Source organism: Melozone crissalis, unplaced genomic scaffold (genome assembly GCF_028551555.1).
Source record: "Melozone crissalis strain CALT ecotype California unplaced genomic scaffold, PUWL_Pcris_2 ptg000068l_1, whole genome shotgun sequence".
Lineage (NCBI taxonomy): Eukaryota > Metazoa > Chordata > Aves > Passeriformes > Passerellidae > Melozone > Melozone crissalis.
The window spans coordinates 5,205,010-5,221,235 of record NW_026535846.1 but is presented as its reverse complement, the minus strand read 5'-3'; the positions used below and the strand labels follow the sequence as shown (position 1 = coordinate 5,221,235).

At 46.0% G+C, this 16,226-nt stretch overlaps 1 protein-coding gene across 1 annotated transcript; it reads left to right on the top strand.

Annotated features, from left to right (window-relative positions):
* The first annotated feature begins 1,874 nt into the window (after nucleotides 1–1,874).
* Nucleotides 1,875–11,847, top strand: LOC128945884 (ras-like protein family member 11A-like). Its single transcript, XM_054289785.1, has 4 exons — nucleotides 1,875–2,099; nucleotides 3,426–3,482; nucleotides 5,694–5,776; nucleotides 10,852–11,847. The coding sequence occupies exons 1-4, from the start codon at nucleotides 1,955–1,957 to the stop codon at nucleotides 11,317–11,319; spliced, it is 753 nt and encodes a 250-aa protein (XP_054145760.1). The 5' UTR covers nucleotides 1,875–1,954; the 3' UTR covers nucleotides 11,320–11,847.
* The last annotated feature ends 4,379 nt before the right edge of the window (nucleotides 11,848–16,226 follow it).

Sequence of the window (16,226 nt, the reverse complement as noted above, 5' to 3'; positions counted from 1 at the left end):
AAGACTTGCAAACCATTCCCACAGGAGCCATGTCCCAAAAGACAGAGGATCCAGCATTTCCCTCCCAGTTCCATGAGCTGCATCAGCCTCCAGACCTTTCTTCCTCCTCTTCATCAGCTGCCAGGATGGTCAAAGGAACAATGCTGGGAGCATCACTGCACAAACACTGCTGCACAACGAGGTTTCAGAGGGGAAACAGAACCTTGGAAAAGAGATATGTCCATAAATCTTGGCATTCTTGTGCTGATTTCACTGCTGTGCCCCAGAGCTGGATTTTCCTCAGGGCAGTTCACATCCTGTGAGATGCTGGTGTGGAAGCTGGGATGGGTGCTTTGGGAAGGGGCAATGATCCAGAGCCCTGCCCTGATTTCCCATCCCCTGGGGGCCCAACCTGGCTCTGGAGCCTGCTGGGGAGGGCTCAGGCGTGTGCTGTGGGTCCCCATGAGAGCCCCATGAGAGCTGCTGGGCACAGAGAGCCTTTCTGGTGGCTGCAGCCTCTCCAGAGCGAGCCAAGCCCATCTCCTGCCTGCAGAGAATCTGCATCCCCAGGTCTCCATGAGCTTTGGGAGTTTATCTCGCTCTCCATTCCCATCCAGGTCACCCACACAGCCTGACAGAGTCCATGTCCCAGCCTTGCCTCTGCTCCTTTCTGAGAAGCCTTTCAAAGATGAATGCTCCAACTACATTATTTTTTTAAGTTTAATTTACATCTGGTTTGTATTATATGCAGTTCTGCTTTATCTGGGTCACTCCCTCCCCAGTGTTCTTCCCTCCCCGCTATCCCAGAGAGCTGATTGTAGCCAGTGTTCATTTCCAGGCTGTCATCCCACAGACCCTGCCAGCTGCCCTAAAACCCCACTCAGTTTTCCTAGAGAAGCCATTCTCTCCTCATTCTTCCCTCTGGAAGCCGCCCAGCCCCGGTCTGTCAGCAGCCCCAAATTCCCTTTGCAGAGCCTGCAGGGTCCCACCCCAACGCTGCCCCACGTTCCAGCCGCCCTTCAGGACTCACAAAGCAGCAGATCAAATGTATCCCGGGGGATTCACGGCATGTCAGCTGGGATTTTGGAATATCCCACAGCTGCCCCAAAGCTCTGAGGGGGGGTGGAAATGTTTATTATCCTGAAGAGCGGGGTCTCATGGGCAGCACACAATGAAGGGCGCAGGGAGGACAACAGAGCGCGGGGCTGGGGCCGCGGAAAGGGCGAAGGACTCGGACAGGCAGAACCGGATTATTCACAGCCGAATTAGAGCAGAGCACGGCCGTGACCGCACCGCGCTCCGAGCGCTCCCGTGACGGTTGCAAAGCTCCAAAATCTGGGTTTTAGCAGCCGGCCAGGGGAGCGCACGGAGCAGGCCCGGGGAGGGCTGTGATGGGAGAGCCGTGAGGGGAGGACTGCGAGGGGAGAGCTGAGAGGGGAAAGCCGTGAGGGGAGAAAGAGCCGTGAGGGGAGAAAGAGCCGTGAGAAGAGAGCCGTGAGGGGAGGACTGTGAGGGGAGGGCTGTGAGGGGAGAGCCGTGAGGGGAGGGCTGTGAGGGGAGGGCTGTGAAGGGCTGCAGGGTGAGGGGAGAGCCGTGAGGGGACGGCTGTGATGGGAGAGGCGTGAGGGGAGAGTTGTGAAGGGAGGGCTGTGAGGGGCGAGCTGTGAGGGGCGGCAGGCGCGGCCCACTCGGGGCCGGGGCAGGAATGTCCCGCTGCCCTCGCCATTGGCTGCGGGCTGCCGGAATCAGCTTTCACGGGGGCCGATCAAAAAAGTTCCCCTCGGCTCTGCGAAGTCGCTGTCTGAGCAGAGGCATTGGCTGAGGGAGGCCGGGCGCTCTCGCATTCCTCGGGAGATCGCCTGCAGTGGGATGAGAGCGCTTCTGGCTGCCGGCAGAGCCGGGCGAGGACGGGCGCCGCGGAGCCGCGCTCCTGCTTCCCTCCCGCAGCCCGGGCCGAGCAGCCATCCCTTCTGGCATGCTCCTCATCCCTGAGCACACGATGTCTCAGTACTCCACCAACTTCCTGCTGCTGCCCATCCCGGAGTACCCCGCGCTGGACTGCGCGCCCAACAAAATCATCAAGCTGGTGGTGCTGGGCGGCAGCGGCGTGGGCAAGACAGGTAAGGACAGGTGTGTGCCCCGCTTGCCTTTTCCTTCCCTGCCAGACACACCCAAACTAGCGAAATTTACCGCAGCTTAACTATTTCAACTTGCTTTTCTTTTCTTACTTTCTTTTTTTTTTTTTTTTTTTAAGAAAAGGCATAGGAGAATTTTTGTGATTTGCTGCAGATGCGTGAGAAGCCAACATGAGCCAGCAGCGAGTTTTGTACTCCCAAATGCTTCTAGCTGCTCTTGAGCAAATTATTTAACTGTAGCTAGATTTCCACACCCCAAAAAGTGTATTTTATCCTCCACTTCTGTAAGTGTTTTATGCTCAGCAGACAAATCACAGTGTACAAGATGTGTCTTTATTATTCTCCAAAGGAGATGGGAAGAAAAGAGGGTAAAGAGAGAATTGTTGAATATCTGGTCCATGATTTCAGGAATTATGAAAAGCAGATTGATTTATTACGTTTGTGGTTCCATGGGATTCAGCAAAATGTTTGTTTTGGCTTTGAAGCAGCCACATCTTCATATTATTTTGAAATAGTTTCTTAAAGACAGCTGCACAGGCAATTTCATTTAAGGATGTTAAAGGATGACTCAGTATCACTGTGAGAAAAATTATTGCTTGAAATGAAATCTATTATAAAATAATGTTGCTTGCAGAATAAGATATTTTATTTAATTCTTAATTAAGTGGTGTTGCAAGTTACTAGGAGTCTATTGAGATCAAAGCAGCACAGGAGTATAAGTTACTGTTGCCATGATGGGATTTAAATGTTTTATGCAGAAAAAGGAAAATGTTCTTATCAAAGAGTTTAAGAAAGCAGCTCAGGTTAAGGTGAATAAGAAGCCAGGGTGCTCCAGCATGACCCAAGAGTGCAGAGCACATGGAGTTTGTTTGCTGGGTGTGATTAGATATCACTAATGGGTTTTGTGAGAGGTTTTAAGCCTGGAAAGAACCATTCCATCCATCAGCCTCACTTCTTCCATGACAGAAAATGCTTAAATCTGGATTAGCTGCAGTCTGCTGCCTTGTTACTCTTCTAAATTATTTCAGAGCAAAGGACAGATTGTTTTACCTGCAAGCACAGGGAAACAACCTCCTGAATCCCAGGGCTCATTTCCAACACAAGCTGTGACAAACTCTGTGCTGGGTATCCCAGATCTTTGTCTGTGAGAGCTGAGAGTTGAGAGCAGCACTGGCAGAGCAGCATGTGAGCAATGCAGAGGTGAAGCTGGCTCCCTGTGAGCCTCCCTCCTGCAGGGATGCCCCAGGAGCTGTGCAGGGTGCTCAGGGCTCTGTCTCACCAAGCACCCACCTTTCTGTCGTTGTTTTGCAGCCCTGGTCGTGCGCTTCCTCACTAAGAGATTTATTGGGGACTACGAAGCCAACACTGGTGAGTTCTGCTCTGCCCAGCAGCCCTGCAGGGAGTGGGAAAGAAATCCTGTCTGCTTTGTGACTGCTGCACGTTACAGGGAAGCCAAGTGGTGTTGGATGTCCATAAGGTGCATATTTTCAGTTAATAGCCTTGAGCTATGAAAGCAATAAATCAAAGGCTCATTATTTATGATCCTTTCAGCTGTTTTTTTTTTTTTTTCTCCAAGTTGATGGAAAGGGATCAGAGTAAAAGGTTTGCTTGGGTACATACCTATAGTGAAACACAGACTCAAGGAACAGCCTACACATCAACTAAACCATGGAAACCCCATGCTGCTCCCCCTGCAACCCCAGGGAAGGCAGAGCAATTCTGAGGAGTGTAAATGCAGTTCAGAACCTTTTCTGTGCATTCCCTTTATTTCAGGGGCTCTTATAACCAGGGAAACCTTGAAATTGAAACCTTCTCTCCACAAGACAGGCAAAGCAACCATTCATTCCTTGTTTGATCCAGAGGGTGTGTTCATGTGAACTGTTCCAGGAAAATACTGTACCCCCATGCTCACCCCTACTGCACACCCCATACATTGGCCACCTCACAGTTTTGGGGTGCAAGTGGGCAGAATTCAGAAAATGCTTCACTTTGGAGATGCTTGCTGAGCTCAGGATGAGGAGGGAGCAGCACAAGGCACCTTTGATCTGAGGAAATGCGCTCTGGAAGCTCCTCCTGCCAGCTCCCCCTCCCTGACCCTGGTTAACCCTGATGCTTGGCTGCACTTTTGCTCCTTTTCTTGTGTCACCTCTTCTCTGGGAGGCTGTACATCAAGTGAGAGCTGGGAGCTGTGCAGTGATGGCTGCCAGAGCAGTGCTGGGAGCCACATGCTTTTCCCATTAAGCTCCCAGGCCCGTGGCCATGCTGCAGGAGAGGTGAATGTTCCAGCAATAAGGAACAGGTGGCAGTGACTGCCCTTGGGATCACTCAGCCCTGCCTGTCCTTGTGCCAGGCATCCCTGGGCAGAGCAGGGGCACTGCCTGGCAGCTCCTGCCCTTTGTTCTGCAGGGCATCATGCAATGGGAACATGGGGCTGTCTTGTCTTGGGGGTGCAGTGTCTTCTCATAAATCACCTTTACAGCTTTAAATCAGGGCTGCTTTTAAACACAAACCAAATCCCACCAGGGCTGGATCCCCTCACAGTATCAAACCACAACATGATAATGTGGGATTCAGTGCTGAATTTCCTTGTGCTGAAAATGCTCTGTGAGCTCAGGCTCTTTTCCACTGGAATAAAATCACTTGTTTCCTTGAAACAAAGCTGATTTTCAGAAGTGAGGGCATTACTGTCCCTAGTGGGCTCCCTGTTCATGTGAATTCCTGGCTCTCCAGTGGGTGGATTTCTCCACGTCTGACATTGTTCTGGAGGCAGCAGTGACAATGGTGCTGGGGCAGGACAGAAGGGCTGTACACAGCAGCTGTGGATTAGCATTTCCTCACAGCCCCACGTGACTGGTGCTAAGTTCTAAAGGAAAATGAGGATAACAACCACCCCTGAACCACAGAGAGTTCACAAGACCAAGACTTCAATTTTCATTGCCATTTACCTCAGCTGCAGTAACAAAATAAAGTTCAAGCCCAGGATAGGGGTGGTTAGATCAGAGCTAGATCAGGCCTAGGTGGGTAGAACTGGCTCCTCCAGATTAACCAAAGTCAGGTTTAAAGTGTCCAGTCTTTGGGGATTTCAACCAAGCTCTAAATCACACAAACCCCAAAGAGCACCTGGGGGATTTGTATACCATCCCTCACTCTGTGTCCAAAACTGGAGCACTTGCTTTTAAAGGCATTCAGAAAAATGCAGCAGGAAACACTCACTCCTTTCACCAACCACACCTGGATGTCTTCATTTGTGATTATAAAAGTGAACTGCACTTGTATTTAAAGTTGACAATATGGACTGGAAACCTGAGTGGGGTTTATGTGCCCACTTTGAATGTGTGACTCAATCCTGAGTGTCCCTTCCCAGCCCCCAGCTGTGCCTTCAGGACATGTCCCCACACAGCAAACACAGCCCCACTGCTGAGCAAACAGCCACACCAACACTCCAGGCCAGGCATTTTCCTACAGGCAGCTCCACATCCTAAACCTCAGAGCTCTGGATTTCAACAGTCCCATTTTACCTTTCCTTTGTCATTTTGCTTCCCTGTGCAGTCCCTGACTGACATCTTCATTCTCCCCCAGGTGCTTTGTATTCCAGGAAGTTCACCATAGATGGGGAGCAGATCTCTCTGCAGGTGCAGGACACTCCCTTTGTCTCATTGGAGGTAAAACAACTGCTCTGTGCTTTTCCACACACTTCTGTCTCATGTTTATTGCCAGCACTTCCATCTCTAATTAACTCTGCTTAGCAGCAGGAAAACACCTGGGCTCAAACCCAAGACTCATCAAGGTACCTTAAACTGCACCAAAATGAGCTCTTGAAGGTGTTAAATCAGGCTCCTCAGGAGTGAGCCAAAATTAAACCAATTTTATTTCCAACACATTACTAAACAGCAGTAAAATCACAATCTGCTTCCCTCCTGCCAACAGCTGATTGTTTTATTTTCTGTCAAGTGGTTTCTGTCCCTGCATGGTAGGAAACTCACCTGCCCAGAGTCTCCTCCTCCCCACCCAAAGTCTCTCAGATTTGGAGAAGTGTTTGTTTCCAAGGGCCCAGGCTTCACAGCAGCTGCCATTTCCAGCTGTGATGCTTTGCCCTGCTTTCCTTACCCTGGTTTTAAATGTAATTAATTATTTTTTTAAGGTGTTAGCATTTATCACACTCCTTTTTCTAACAGTGTTCTAGACAGTTGGACTTGATGATATTAAAGACTTTTTCCAATCTTAATGATTCTATAATTCTATTGCGATATTAAAGACCTTTTCCAATCTTAAGGATTTGATGATTCTATTATATTTTAGATTTAATATTCTACCATGAACCTCTTTCTAGGAATATTTTTCCAAGCAGGATTAATACTGTCTCTCCTTGAAGATCTGCTTCACATGCAGAACAAGAGGATGAAAATAGTGTCAAAGCAACAGGAAATGTAGTGAAATTTGGGGTTACATGAACGCTGGAAGTCTCATGAGTAATAATTCCTACAGAATAGCAGAGATTCCATTATTAAATCAGGTATTTTCATTGCAGCACCAAGCTTAAACTTCTAGGTGTGGCCTTAACCTCAGACTAGATTTGGCCAATATGTTGGCATGGGAACACCACCCTCTCTCCTCATGTGCCAGGCTGCCCTGGACAGCTCTGCACCCTTGTTTTACCTGCCCAGAGCCCCCTGTGCATCTCTGTGCCACGGGACTCTTCCACCCTGAATTCCCACAAGGGAATAAGCAAAGCTCCAATTTCCAAAGTTCCATTTCCAGCTCCTCTGCCTGGAAGTGGGTAGAAGGGGAAGCTTTGATGCAATCCCACCCTGCTGTGCAGGGTGCACAGAGCAGAGGGCAGGAGCCCTCATCTGCTCTGCACACTCACAGGCAAACAAAAGCTGCAGTGGAAGCTCTCCAAATATTCAAGTGGGATTTGTCAGCACAAAGGCCTGGCCAGCTTGCCCTGCAGAGAGGAGCTGGGGGGGATTGGGCACCACTGGGGTTGCCTGATAAACACTTAACAAAGGGAATCCCCGCTCTCTTCTGTGCCGTGGGATAATTTAACTCCTGTTTTCAGACCACAGAGATGCTATTTTCCTGTTTAAATTAAAGCTGTGTCCTACAAATATAAATTGAAGTTCATTGACTCCAGAGCTGCACAAAATTTAGCCAAGCCTACAGCTGATATTGCTTAGTTAGAAATTATTTAAATTAGTTAGGAAAGAGTTTCATTTTCTTTGTCCCAGTCCAAGGTCTGTGCTGTTCCAAGATCTCCCACAGACACCCTTATCTCCCCCTGTGTCTGTTTGCTTCAAATGATAAATCTGCAATAATTGGAGGGACTGTGACAGAACAAGTTAAGACTGAGAAAAGGCTGGATTTTTTTTTTTAAATCCTTAAGAAAAACAGTTTCCTGCACTCTGCAGGCTGAGTGCTGTGTTCCAGGAGGAAATCATGTGGAAACCCTGAGGATTCAAGCCCCCAGAAATGTGAAATTGTAAGAGAGAAACAGAAGCAGATGAGTGGTTTTGTTGGGTGATTCATTGCTGCTTGGCCTATACACTGCAAAAGCCTGTGTGTTTCAAAATTCATTCTGGAGCAGAGATTTCCATTTAAAAAGTAGCCCACTAACCTTTGATTTCCTGAATAAAGCATTCCACTTGGGATTATCCATCCATCCATCCATCTCACTGCTGGGTGGGCCTAGCTGCAGTGAGGGAGAATTTCTGCTCTTAGGGCTCTCTGAATGTCCACCTTCTCCAAACCCATTTTCAAAGCTTGCCAGTGCAATTAGTTTTGTTGGGTTTTTTTTTGCCATGAAAGGGTTTTGCTGGTGAAAAGGCTTCCAGGACATGGAGAGTGGCTAATTATCCCCAGACTGGCTGCAACCCAGACCCCAACAGTGCAAATTGCCCTTCTTCCCACAGCCTGCCCCAGCCTGGCTGGAGTTCACTCTCATTAACCCCCCCAACAAGGCTGTGGGGAGGATCCCTCTGCATCATTCTGCTCTGGGGTGTGAGGGGTTTGGGGAGGAGGGACAAGAGCAGCTGATAACCAATGTCACTGCTCACAGGATTTAGCTGTGAGCTGGCAAAGACAAAGAACCTCAAGGTGTGATGAGCCAGTGTCTCTGAGGGCAAAAGTGAAATATTTACAAAGGGCACTTGGCTGGCAGAGCTCCTGGGGAAAGCTTTGAGCCTAATTTACTCTCTGACCCTTCAGAAATTCTGCTTCCTCCTCCTCACAGAAGAGCTTGTCAGTAGTTCTTCTTTTACTGTCTGATCTACCAGGAGAAAACTGATCAGTTTTACTCATTCTTTGCTACCTCTGCCATCTGAAGTTAGGCTTTATCATTCATGTTTAGGTCTAAATAAAAGTGCTCTGTTCGGGGAGAGTGCTGAGCACTAAGTTCTGTTAGAATTAATGTGAATGGCAGATATGCATTCTATAAATTATAGATAATGGAATGTGTTTTCTATCAGTCTTACTGAAGTTTGATGAAAATTTCTTGGATAGAATTTAGCAACAACAATAAAAAATTGAGCTCTCTATTTTTGATGTGGAACTCCCCTTAAAATACACAATTTCTACCAGCTTCATGAAGAGCTGTACACAGAATATGCTTGTTATATAAAATATTAATAAAGGATATTTTAAAAGGATAGGATAAAGGATATTTTAAAAATTACAACATTGCAGAAATGTAACATTGACAGGAGTTACAGCTTTTCCAAAGCAAGCAGACTGCAGCAGGGATCTCCCTCTCTGGCTGGGCTATCCCTGTCCCTGCAGGGTAACAAAGAGGAGAGGATTAGCTGGAAATAGCATCATCCTGACAAGTGAGCTGATCTCTTTTCAGGCCCACAGTGCTGCACTCAGCTTTGTAGTCCCAGAGCTGGTGTTGTTGGGGCTCTAAATAGGAGGGGTGATGGACTCAAGAAATGTGGGACCAGAAAAACATGGTATAAACCATCACTGCTCCACTAATTACCAATGAGACTTTAGCTGATTTTCAGTTCCAGTCATTGGTTCTTGATAACAAATTGCTTTTTTCCAAAAGAACTTTGCCTCTGACTATGTGGAGACCTGCAAGGCAGGGAAACCTGGCAGGCTTCACCAAACAGAGTTAGTGAGAGCCTCTGTCCATGGCGACACTGAATAAAGAATTGGAAAAAGCCCTAAAAGTCACCTGGGGGGACAGCTGTTCACTTGTCACGCTGTGACAAACCTGATGGATTTTTAATGCTCTTACTGTGCCTATCACAGTTTTTTTCCACAATAAGAGAGTGAATTTCTGACTGATTGGGTACAAGAGAATTCAGAAGTAACTTTCCAAAGCAGTATTTTGGCTTTTCTCTTCAAACAATTTGCTCTGACCCCTCTCCACTCCACATTACTGCTTTCCTGCAGTATGGGATGAGAGAATCATGGAATCAGTGAGGTTGGAAAAGGAGAAATGAGTCAAACCCATGATTGATCCCCACCTTGCACTGAATGCCACATCCAGTCATTCCTTGGACACCTCCAGGGATGGGGACTCCAAACCTCCCTGGGCAGTCCCTGCCAATGCCTGACCACCCTTTCCATGGAGAAACTCCCCCTGATATCCACCCTAAACCTCCCCTGGTGCAGCTTGAGGTGTTTCCTCTTGTCCTGTCCCTGGGAGCAGAGCCTGGCCCACACTTGGCTACAGTGACCAGGTATGGATGCAATAGCCTGGTCAGAGTGTGAGAAAATGGGGTTTGTATTCCCACAGTGAGCTTGTGAGACTGTTTAGGGAGTCGTAGAAACAATGATAACTTGTTAGTATAAACAACCTGCAGGTGCTGTTTTCCTACTCTGTTTTTCTCTTCTTCTCAAGGACTGTTTGTGAGAAAGATATTTTTGTTAGTTAGATTTGACACATTCTACTTGATTTGCTATCTATAAAAGAGAGGATTTTTCATATTAAATGCTCTTCTCCTGCAAACCAGCCTTTGAGTGAATTTGTGTCATTTCTGGCTCAACGGTGACAACCAGGTCACCCCAGAATCTCCTTTTCTCTGTTGTCATCTTATCACAGGGGTTCCATACTGTTGTCTCCTTATCACAAAGGTTTCATACCTTCTTGGTGTTTCTCGTGGGCATCTCCTCAGAGCACTGACTCTTTCACAAAGCAGCCAACTGACTCCAGCTCCCTTCTCAACACCACCCCACTCTTCTATAGCATCTTCTTCTCACTGGTCACAGCTGTGGCCTGTTAAAGTCAGGCCTGCTCCTAATCTTTGATAATTGGCCCACTCAACACTCAACTAAAGCATTGACTAGTCCCAGTATAGGAATAGTAAAGACACCATTGGTGTGATAGAGACTACATACCATAAGGGAAAAATGAAATAATAATGAATAAACTGAGCTATAAACAGCAAAGATCAACCCTTGTACCTTCTGCATCATGGTCTAGCAAGATAAACCAAGGAAAATGAATTTAAGTTTGCCATCCCAAAACCCAAGCAAGCTACTTATTGAGTGAGCCTGTCTCTGTGGCAAAGGAGTGGGATGGCTCGGGCAACTCCTTAGGGGTGAGATTACTTTCTACACTATTTTTATTTTCTTATATTCTGTCCCCCTACATTTCTCCAGGCTGGACAAGCTAGCACACCAGGAATTTCCCTGGTACCTCCAGAGAGGTTTCTGGGAAAACAGTCTCGTGCTCAAATCCAGCTCTGTGTGGGGCTGATCCCTGATGTGCACATGCCATGTTGCTGTTTTGCAGGATGACACGGACAGCATCTGCTGCCAGGAGCAGATAAACCGCTCCATCTACTGGGCCGACGGCTTCGTCTTCGTCTTCTCCATCACGGACTACGAGAGCTTCCGCCTGCTGCGCCCGCTGCACCAGCACATCCGCAGGATCCACCCCAACGCCAACATCCCCCTGCTGCTCATGGCCAACAAGGGGGACCTGCTGAGGGCCAGGCAGGTGTCCTCCAAGGAGGGGCTGCAGCTGGCCGCCGAGCTGGGCGGCACCTACTGCGAGGTGTCGGCGCGGGAGAGCTGCGAGGGCGTGCTCGAGGCCTTCCAGCAGCTGTGCCAGGAGCTCAGCAGGAGCAGCTCCAGCTGCAACGGGGAGAAGAGGAGAGGTCTCCACCTGGTGAGGCCCAAGTCGCCCAACATGCAGGACTTGAAGCGGCGTTTGAAGCAGGCTCTGACTTCCAAAGGCAAATCTGCCACCGCGCTTTGATGTTCCTGCTCAGGGATTGTGTTCTGGAGCCCTGGGTAAAAGGGCAACAAGCTGGGAAAAAGGGGCATCAGTTCAGCCATCAGGATGTGTGAGAGACTCTCATTCCTGTGAGAGACCCTCATTCCTGTGAGAGACTCTTTCATTTGGTCTTCACATCCTCCTCAAAAAGCCCCTGCTCATTCAGCAGAGGAACTCACAGAATTTGCTCTCTGGAGCAAGGATTTCCAAACTGTGGTTTAATAAATCGTCCCAGATTCATTCTATCTTTTTATTTCTTTTTGGAAAGGGGTGCAGTCAAATATCTTGGTATTAAAAAGTGGGTTTTGTCAATGGGAATAATGAAATCCTGCTTTTAAGAGATGTGACCTCCCTTGGGGATGGTTGTGTTCCCAAACACAGGCAGTGAACTACAGCAGGGCATGAGGAGAGTGATGGGAGCTCTACTGAGCAAGGAAAATGGACCAGATCTGCTTCAGTGCAAGACTGGAAAATAAATGAATTAATTCATTTAAATGAAGAGCATAAATAGTGAAAATTATTAATTGAAATGAAAAGTTCTGAGCAATGGGGAGAGATTTGTTCATATGCAAACTTAAGCCTTACAGTGTCTCTTTAAAGGGAGATTTTTTTAAAAATCACTATTTTTTCAGATTATTTTTGTTTAAAAGCACAGTCACTGCTTCTGAAAGTGATTATTTGGACAAAATTTGGGGCAGCATTCTGTATTTACCAATGTCACAATGTCCAGTAGTTTCTCCATGGCATTTCTCATTTTTCTGAAGGTTTCTTACATGGCAAAAGGGAAAAATAGATCAGAGTGGTTTAAAACCTGCCAAAAAATGGGCTTCACTGATCAAGAGCAAGGAGGTCACCTAAAACTCTTAATTTTTTCCCCCAAACTAGTTAGACTTCAAGTTCAAAACACTTTTAAAGAAACAAAGCCTTCACACAAAACATATTTACACCATTAGGTTATCCAGGGGTTTTTTAATAAGAAAAGGTTTTATGATGCCTGAAATGTTTGGCTTTGGGAATTCATTATTTTATTGTTTGAGTGTTTGTTGTTAAACCCAGGCGTCCCTGACCAGCTCCCAGAGCATCCCAGCCTGTCAGGACAAATCCCAGTGGCAGGGTCTGGTTGTGCCTCAGCACGTCCAAGGATTTGGGGCTGCATCCCAGGAACTGATTCATGGAACCAACACCAGCCCAGGGAGCTCCCAGCACTCTGTTCTCACTGAGGTGGGGAGCAACAGGCCTGGAGCATGAAAAATTCATGATGCTCCAACCTCTCCTTCAAAGAGAGCAGATGAGCAATTCAAGGACCATGAAATGAAGTCAAGCTCAGTGATTTATACTCAGGGACACTGGAGGGAAACCCGAGTTTGATGGATATGGAAAAACACTCCCAGCTGCAGCTTCATCTGGCAAGACTGAGCTAAATCAACCTTTTCCTCATTAGGAGCAGCAAAAATGCAAATGGAGTCTGATGAGTATTTGTATAGCTCAGGGCTTTAAAATGTACTTTGTATTTTTCATTTCCCTATATTAGACAGCTCTAGCCATGATGTTATCACCTGGATTTGCCTTATCTCCAGCTCACTTTCTGTTTTATTTATTGTTTTCCACAGCTGCTCATCTGAGAATGTCTTGTGTTCTGATTCATTTAAGAGTTTTTCATTCCCACAAATGCTCTGCACCTGGTTTTAAATTCAGTTTCAAGTGGTATTAGGAGGGGAAAAGTTGGATCATCCAAAAAGGGACTCAAATTATATCAGGGAATTTTTACTTTGGCTTATGCTTAATTAAAAATTTGGTGTTTGAGCAGTGTCATTAATCATCCCAGGCACTCTGGTATTTATGGCATGGAATTTCAATATTTTAAATTAATAATAGCACTGCTCAAATATTGAATGTGAAATTCAATAACTCAAATATTGAATCTAGAGATTCAATGGCTCAAATATTGAGTCTAAAGTTTCAATAACAAGAAATAGAACAGTTTGCAAGACACACAGAAATGGAAGTATTTTTGTGTTGGAAAAATGATCACCAGTTTTGAATAGCAATTAACAATTTTGCCACTCCAGTACTGCATAACAAGGGCTAAATTTGCTGAAGCCATTTTGCTGACATTGATTTGTTTGCAACTTCCTTCAGCTCAAATAATTTCTAATTTAGGAAGAAATGTCACCAAAATTCAAACCTGTCAGTATTTTAGTTTCATTAGTGATTAATAAAAACCTGCAAGGTCTTCCTGAGTAGTGAATAACATGGCTTCTCTATGTGTCAAATATTTAAATATTCCTTATTTACACTAAAATTTATTGTTTTCCCTTCTTACAACCTAAGACACCCTGCTTTGGAAATATTCCCTATGTAAGGAAATACTCCTTATGAAAAGAAGTATTCCCACATTCCTGTGGTGGGGGGGGGGGGAAATCTACATTTTGGCTAAAGCCAAAAAAGATTGAAACATTGAAGTCTTCTCTTAGGTACTAACATGTGGCAATCATTTATTCTGCTACAGAAACTTCAGTATTTCCTTTGTTCATTGACCAGGAGTACAAATACTGGTTTTAAGCCAGGACTAAGCATCTAGAGAAGGCAATAAAGCTCAGTATTTTTATTTGGGGTGCAGCAGTTGAACCCCAGGACACCTCACTGTGCCCCAGAGGCAAGGCTGAAGGGCAGCACAAAAAGCAGGGAGAAAAGAATGCTATAGAATTAAGTGCCTAAAAATAATCCTGCACAAGATCAAAGTTTAGTCATGTAGAACCTGATCCTGAATTAGAAACTTCAGGCTGCCAGGGGAAAACATGAATTCTACTGAAGGTTTAAAATTAACCCTCTAGATAGAAAGTACTGACACAAAGTCAAGAGGGGAGAGGGAAAACAAAGGTTTGAAAGTGTGAGATGATTTTTGGATATCAAAGAAAATTCTCCTCTCAGTTCTATTGATTTAGTCCAGATTAACTCTGCTGGAATCAATACCAACAGCAGTGAACTGTAGAATTCCTTCTTTCAAAAATTTTTTTTCCTCATCCCTCATCATTCTCCTGAGCATTTTAAATCTTTGTGCACCATCTGGTTTTCAAGATGGTTTTACAGCTGGGTTTACTTGGGCACAAAGCAGTTGAGTGATTTGCCCCAAGGTTACACAGCTGAGCAAGTACTTGAGAGGAACTCCAACCCTGTGTCCTTTGTAATTAATTCCCAACTCTCTACAACAACTCTCAGACCTTACACCTCCCTCAAGGTATGCACAAAGCACAGAGAGTTGTGCTGCACAGGATTGTAATTAAAAGTTGGGCAAAATCTCTTCAATCTCACCTGTGTTGGGTGCTGAGCAAAGTCCCAGTGGCAGGCTGGCAGCTCACAGTGACCCCAGACAGGCTTAGAGCCACTGGAGATATTTGTCAATGGTTATTTCTGTGTTCTTGGCCAAGATCCCTTCCTCTGAGTTACTCTGCCCACAGGTCACAGAGAGCTGGCACCCACTTCAGCATCCCTGGGGTAGAATCACCAAGGAGAAATGAAGGAATTGCCCCCATTTGCATAGGGATGCTGAAATATTTACATCTGAACTCACATCTTGCTTCTGCAGTCCTTTACAACTCCGTTGTTGTTTGGATCCCACGTTTACACCTGGAAACCAGAAAATTCAGGTCCTGATTTCAGGGAACTGCTCAGACAGAAATATCTGTATCCAGGGTACCTGGCTGCTCCCAGGATTTGTGTCAGGTGTACAAATGAAGAAGGAATCATTTTCTGAGACATCAAAAGAAACTTGCTCTGTACCAGAAAACAATCTTGCCTAATTGTTTTCCAAGGCAAGCTGGGGGGCTGCCAGCTGGTTGTTACTGCTGGATTTCCCTCTGCCCACTGGCAAAGCAGATTTGGGGTCAGAATCCCAGTGCTGTGTTAGCAGAGCCTGCACACAGCCCTGAGGCAGCAGAACACAATGAAATTCTTGCTAATATTTCATGTTCATGGGTTCCCAGAGCTCTGCTGAGCTGTGCCTGTCTCCTCTGGGGCTCACACAGGAAAACCACGGAATTAAAGTTAAAAAAGGTCTCCAGCTTCACTTTAAAAGCTCCAAAGCAGGGACAATGGGCTGGAGCAGATGATCCAATCTATCACTAATGGAGACAAAGCAAGACTCTTCCTTTGATAATTTCTCACTGGCTCTGCCCTCCTTGCCCCTTTCCATTCATGCCTTTGTTCTCATTTCACTTAGCAAGCAAAACCTTCTGCAATTCTTCTTCCTTTGCCTTAGAAACATACTTTTGCAGGCTAGTTTAAAATTTATTTCCAAATATTTGAACTCCAAGCACAGTTTATAACAAAAGAAGAGTGTCTACTTAGTCTTTTAACCTTATTTACCTAAAGCATTTTAAAGCCCAGCTACAGCTCTGTGCTTTGAATTTCTGCCACTTCTCCCCAAGAGCTTTCACTGGCTTAGCCCAATATTTCCTCCCCTGTTTTGTGCTTACAATGTTGGGCTTATTAATGTTATAGAGTCATTGCTTACTTAAACCTGTTCAGTTCTTACATTTTGCTGCTCTCTCTGAAATCCCTTCCGTTTAATCAGACAGATTCTCTTCTCTAAGCAGCTGTGCAACTGGAAAAGCAGCTCACAACAGCTGGTGGTTTTCTGCTCTGTCAGATTTTAGCCCATTATTGAAGATTTTGGAATAAACAGGAGCATGGAAAATGATGCATCAAGGCCACTTCTCATCTCCCTTCATCTGTAGCTGGTGCAATAATTCTATCTGTCATGAAGTGGACAAAGTTCATCCTAAATGATAATGCTTTTTCCTACAGATGGAAAAACACCAAATATGAAGCACAGAGCTGAGCTGATAGACTGTAAACCCTGGGATCCAATTCATTCAGGAGCTGTCATA

Excerpts from the sequence above, each read along its gene's own strand:
- LOC128945884 (XM_054289785.1), top strand. The coding sequence starts at position 1,955 with ATGCTCCTCATCCCTGAGCACACGATGTCTCAGTACTCCACCAACTTC. Across the intron at positions 2,100-3,425 it reads CAGCGGCGTGGGCAAGACAG|CCCTGGTCGTGCGCTTCCTC; the intron begins GTAAGGACAGGT and ends GTTGTTTTGCAG. Across the intron at positions 5,777-10,851 it reads CTCCCTTTGTCTCATTGGAG|GATGACACGGACAGCATCTG; the intron begins GTAAAACAACTG and ends GCTGTTTTGCAG.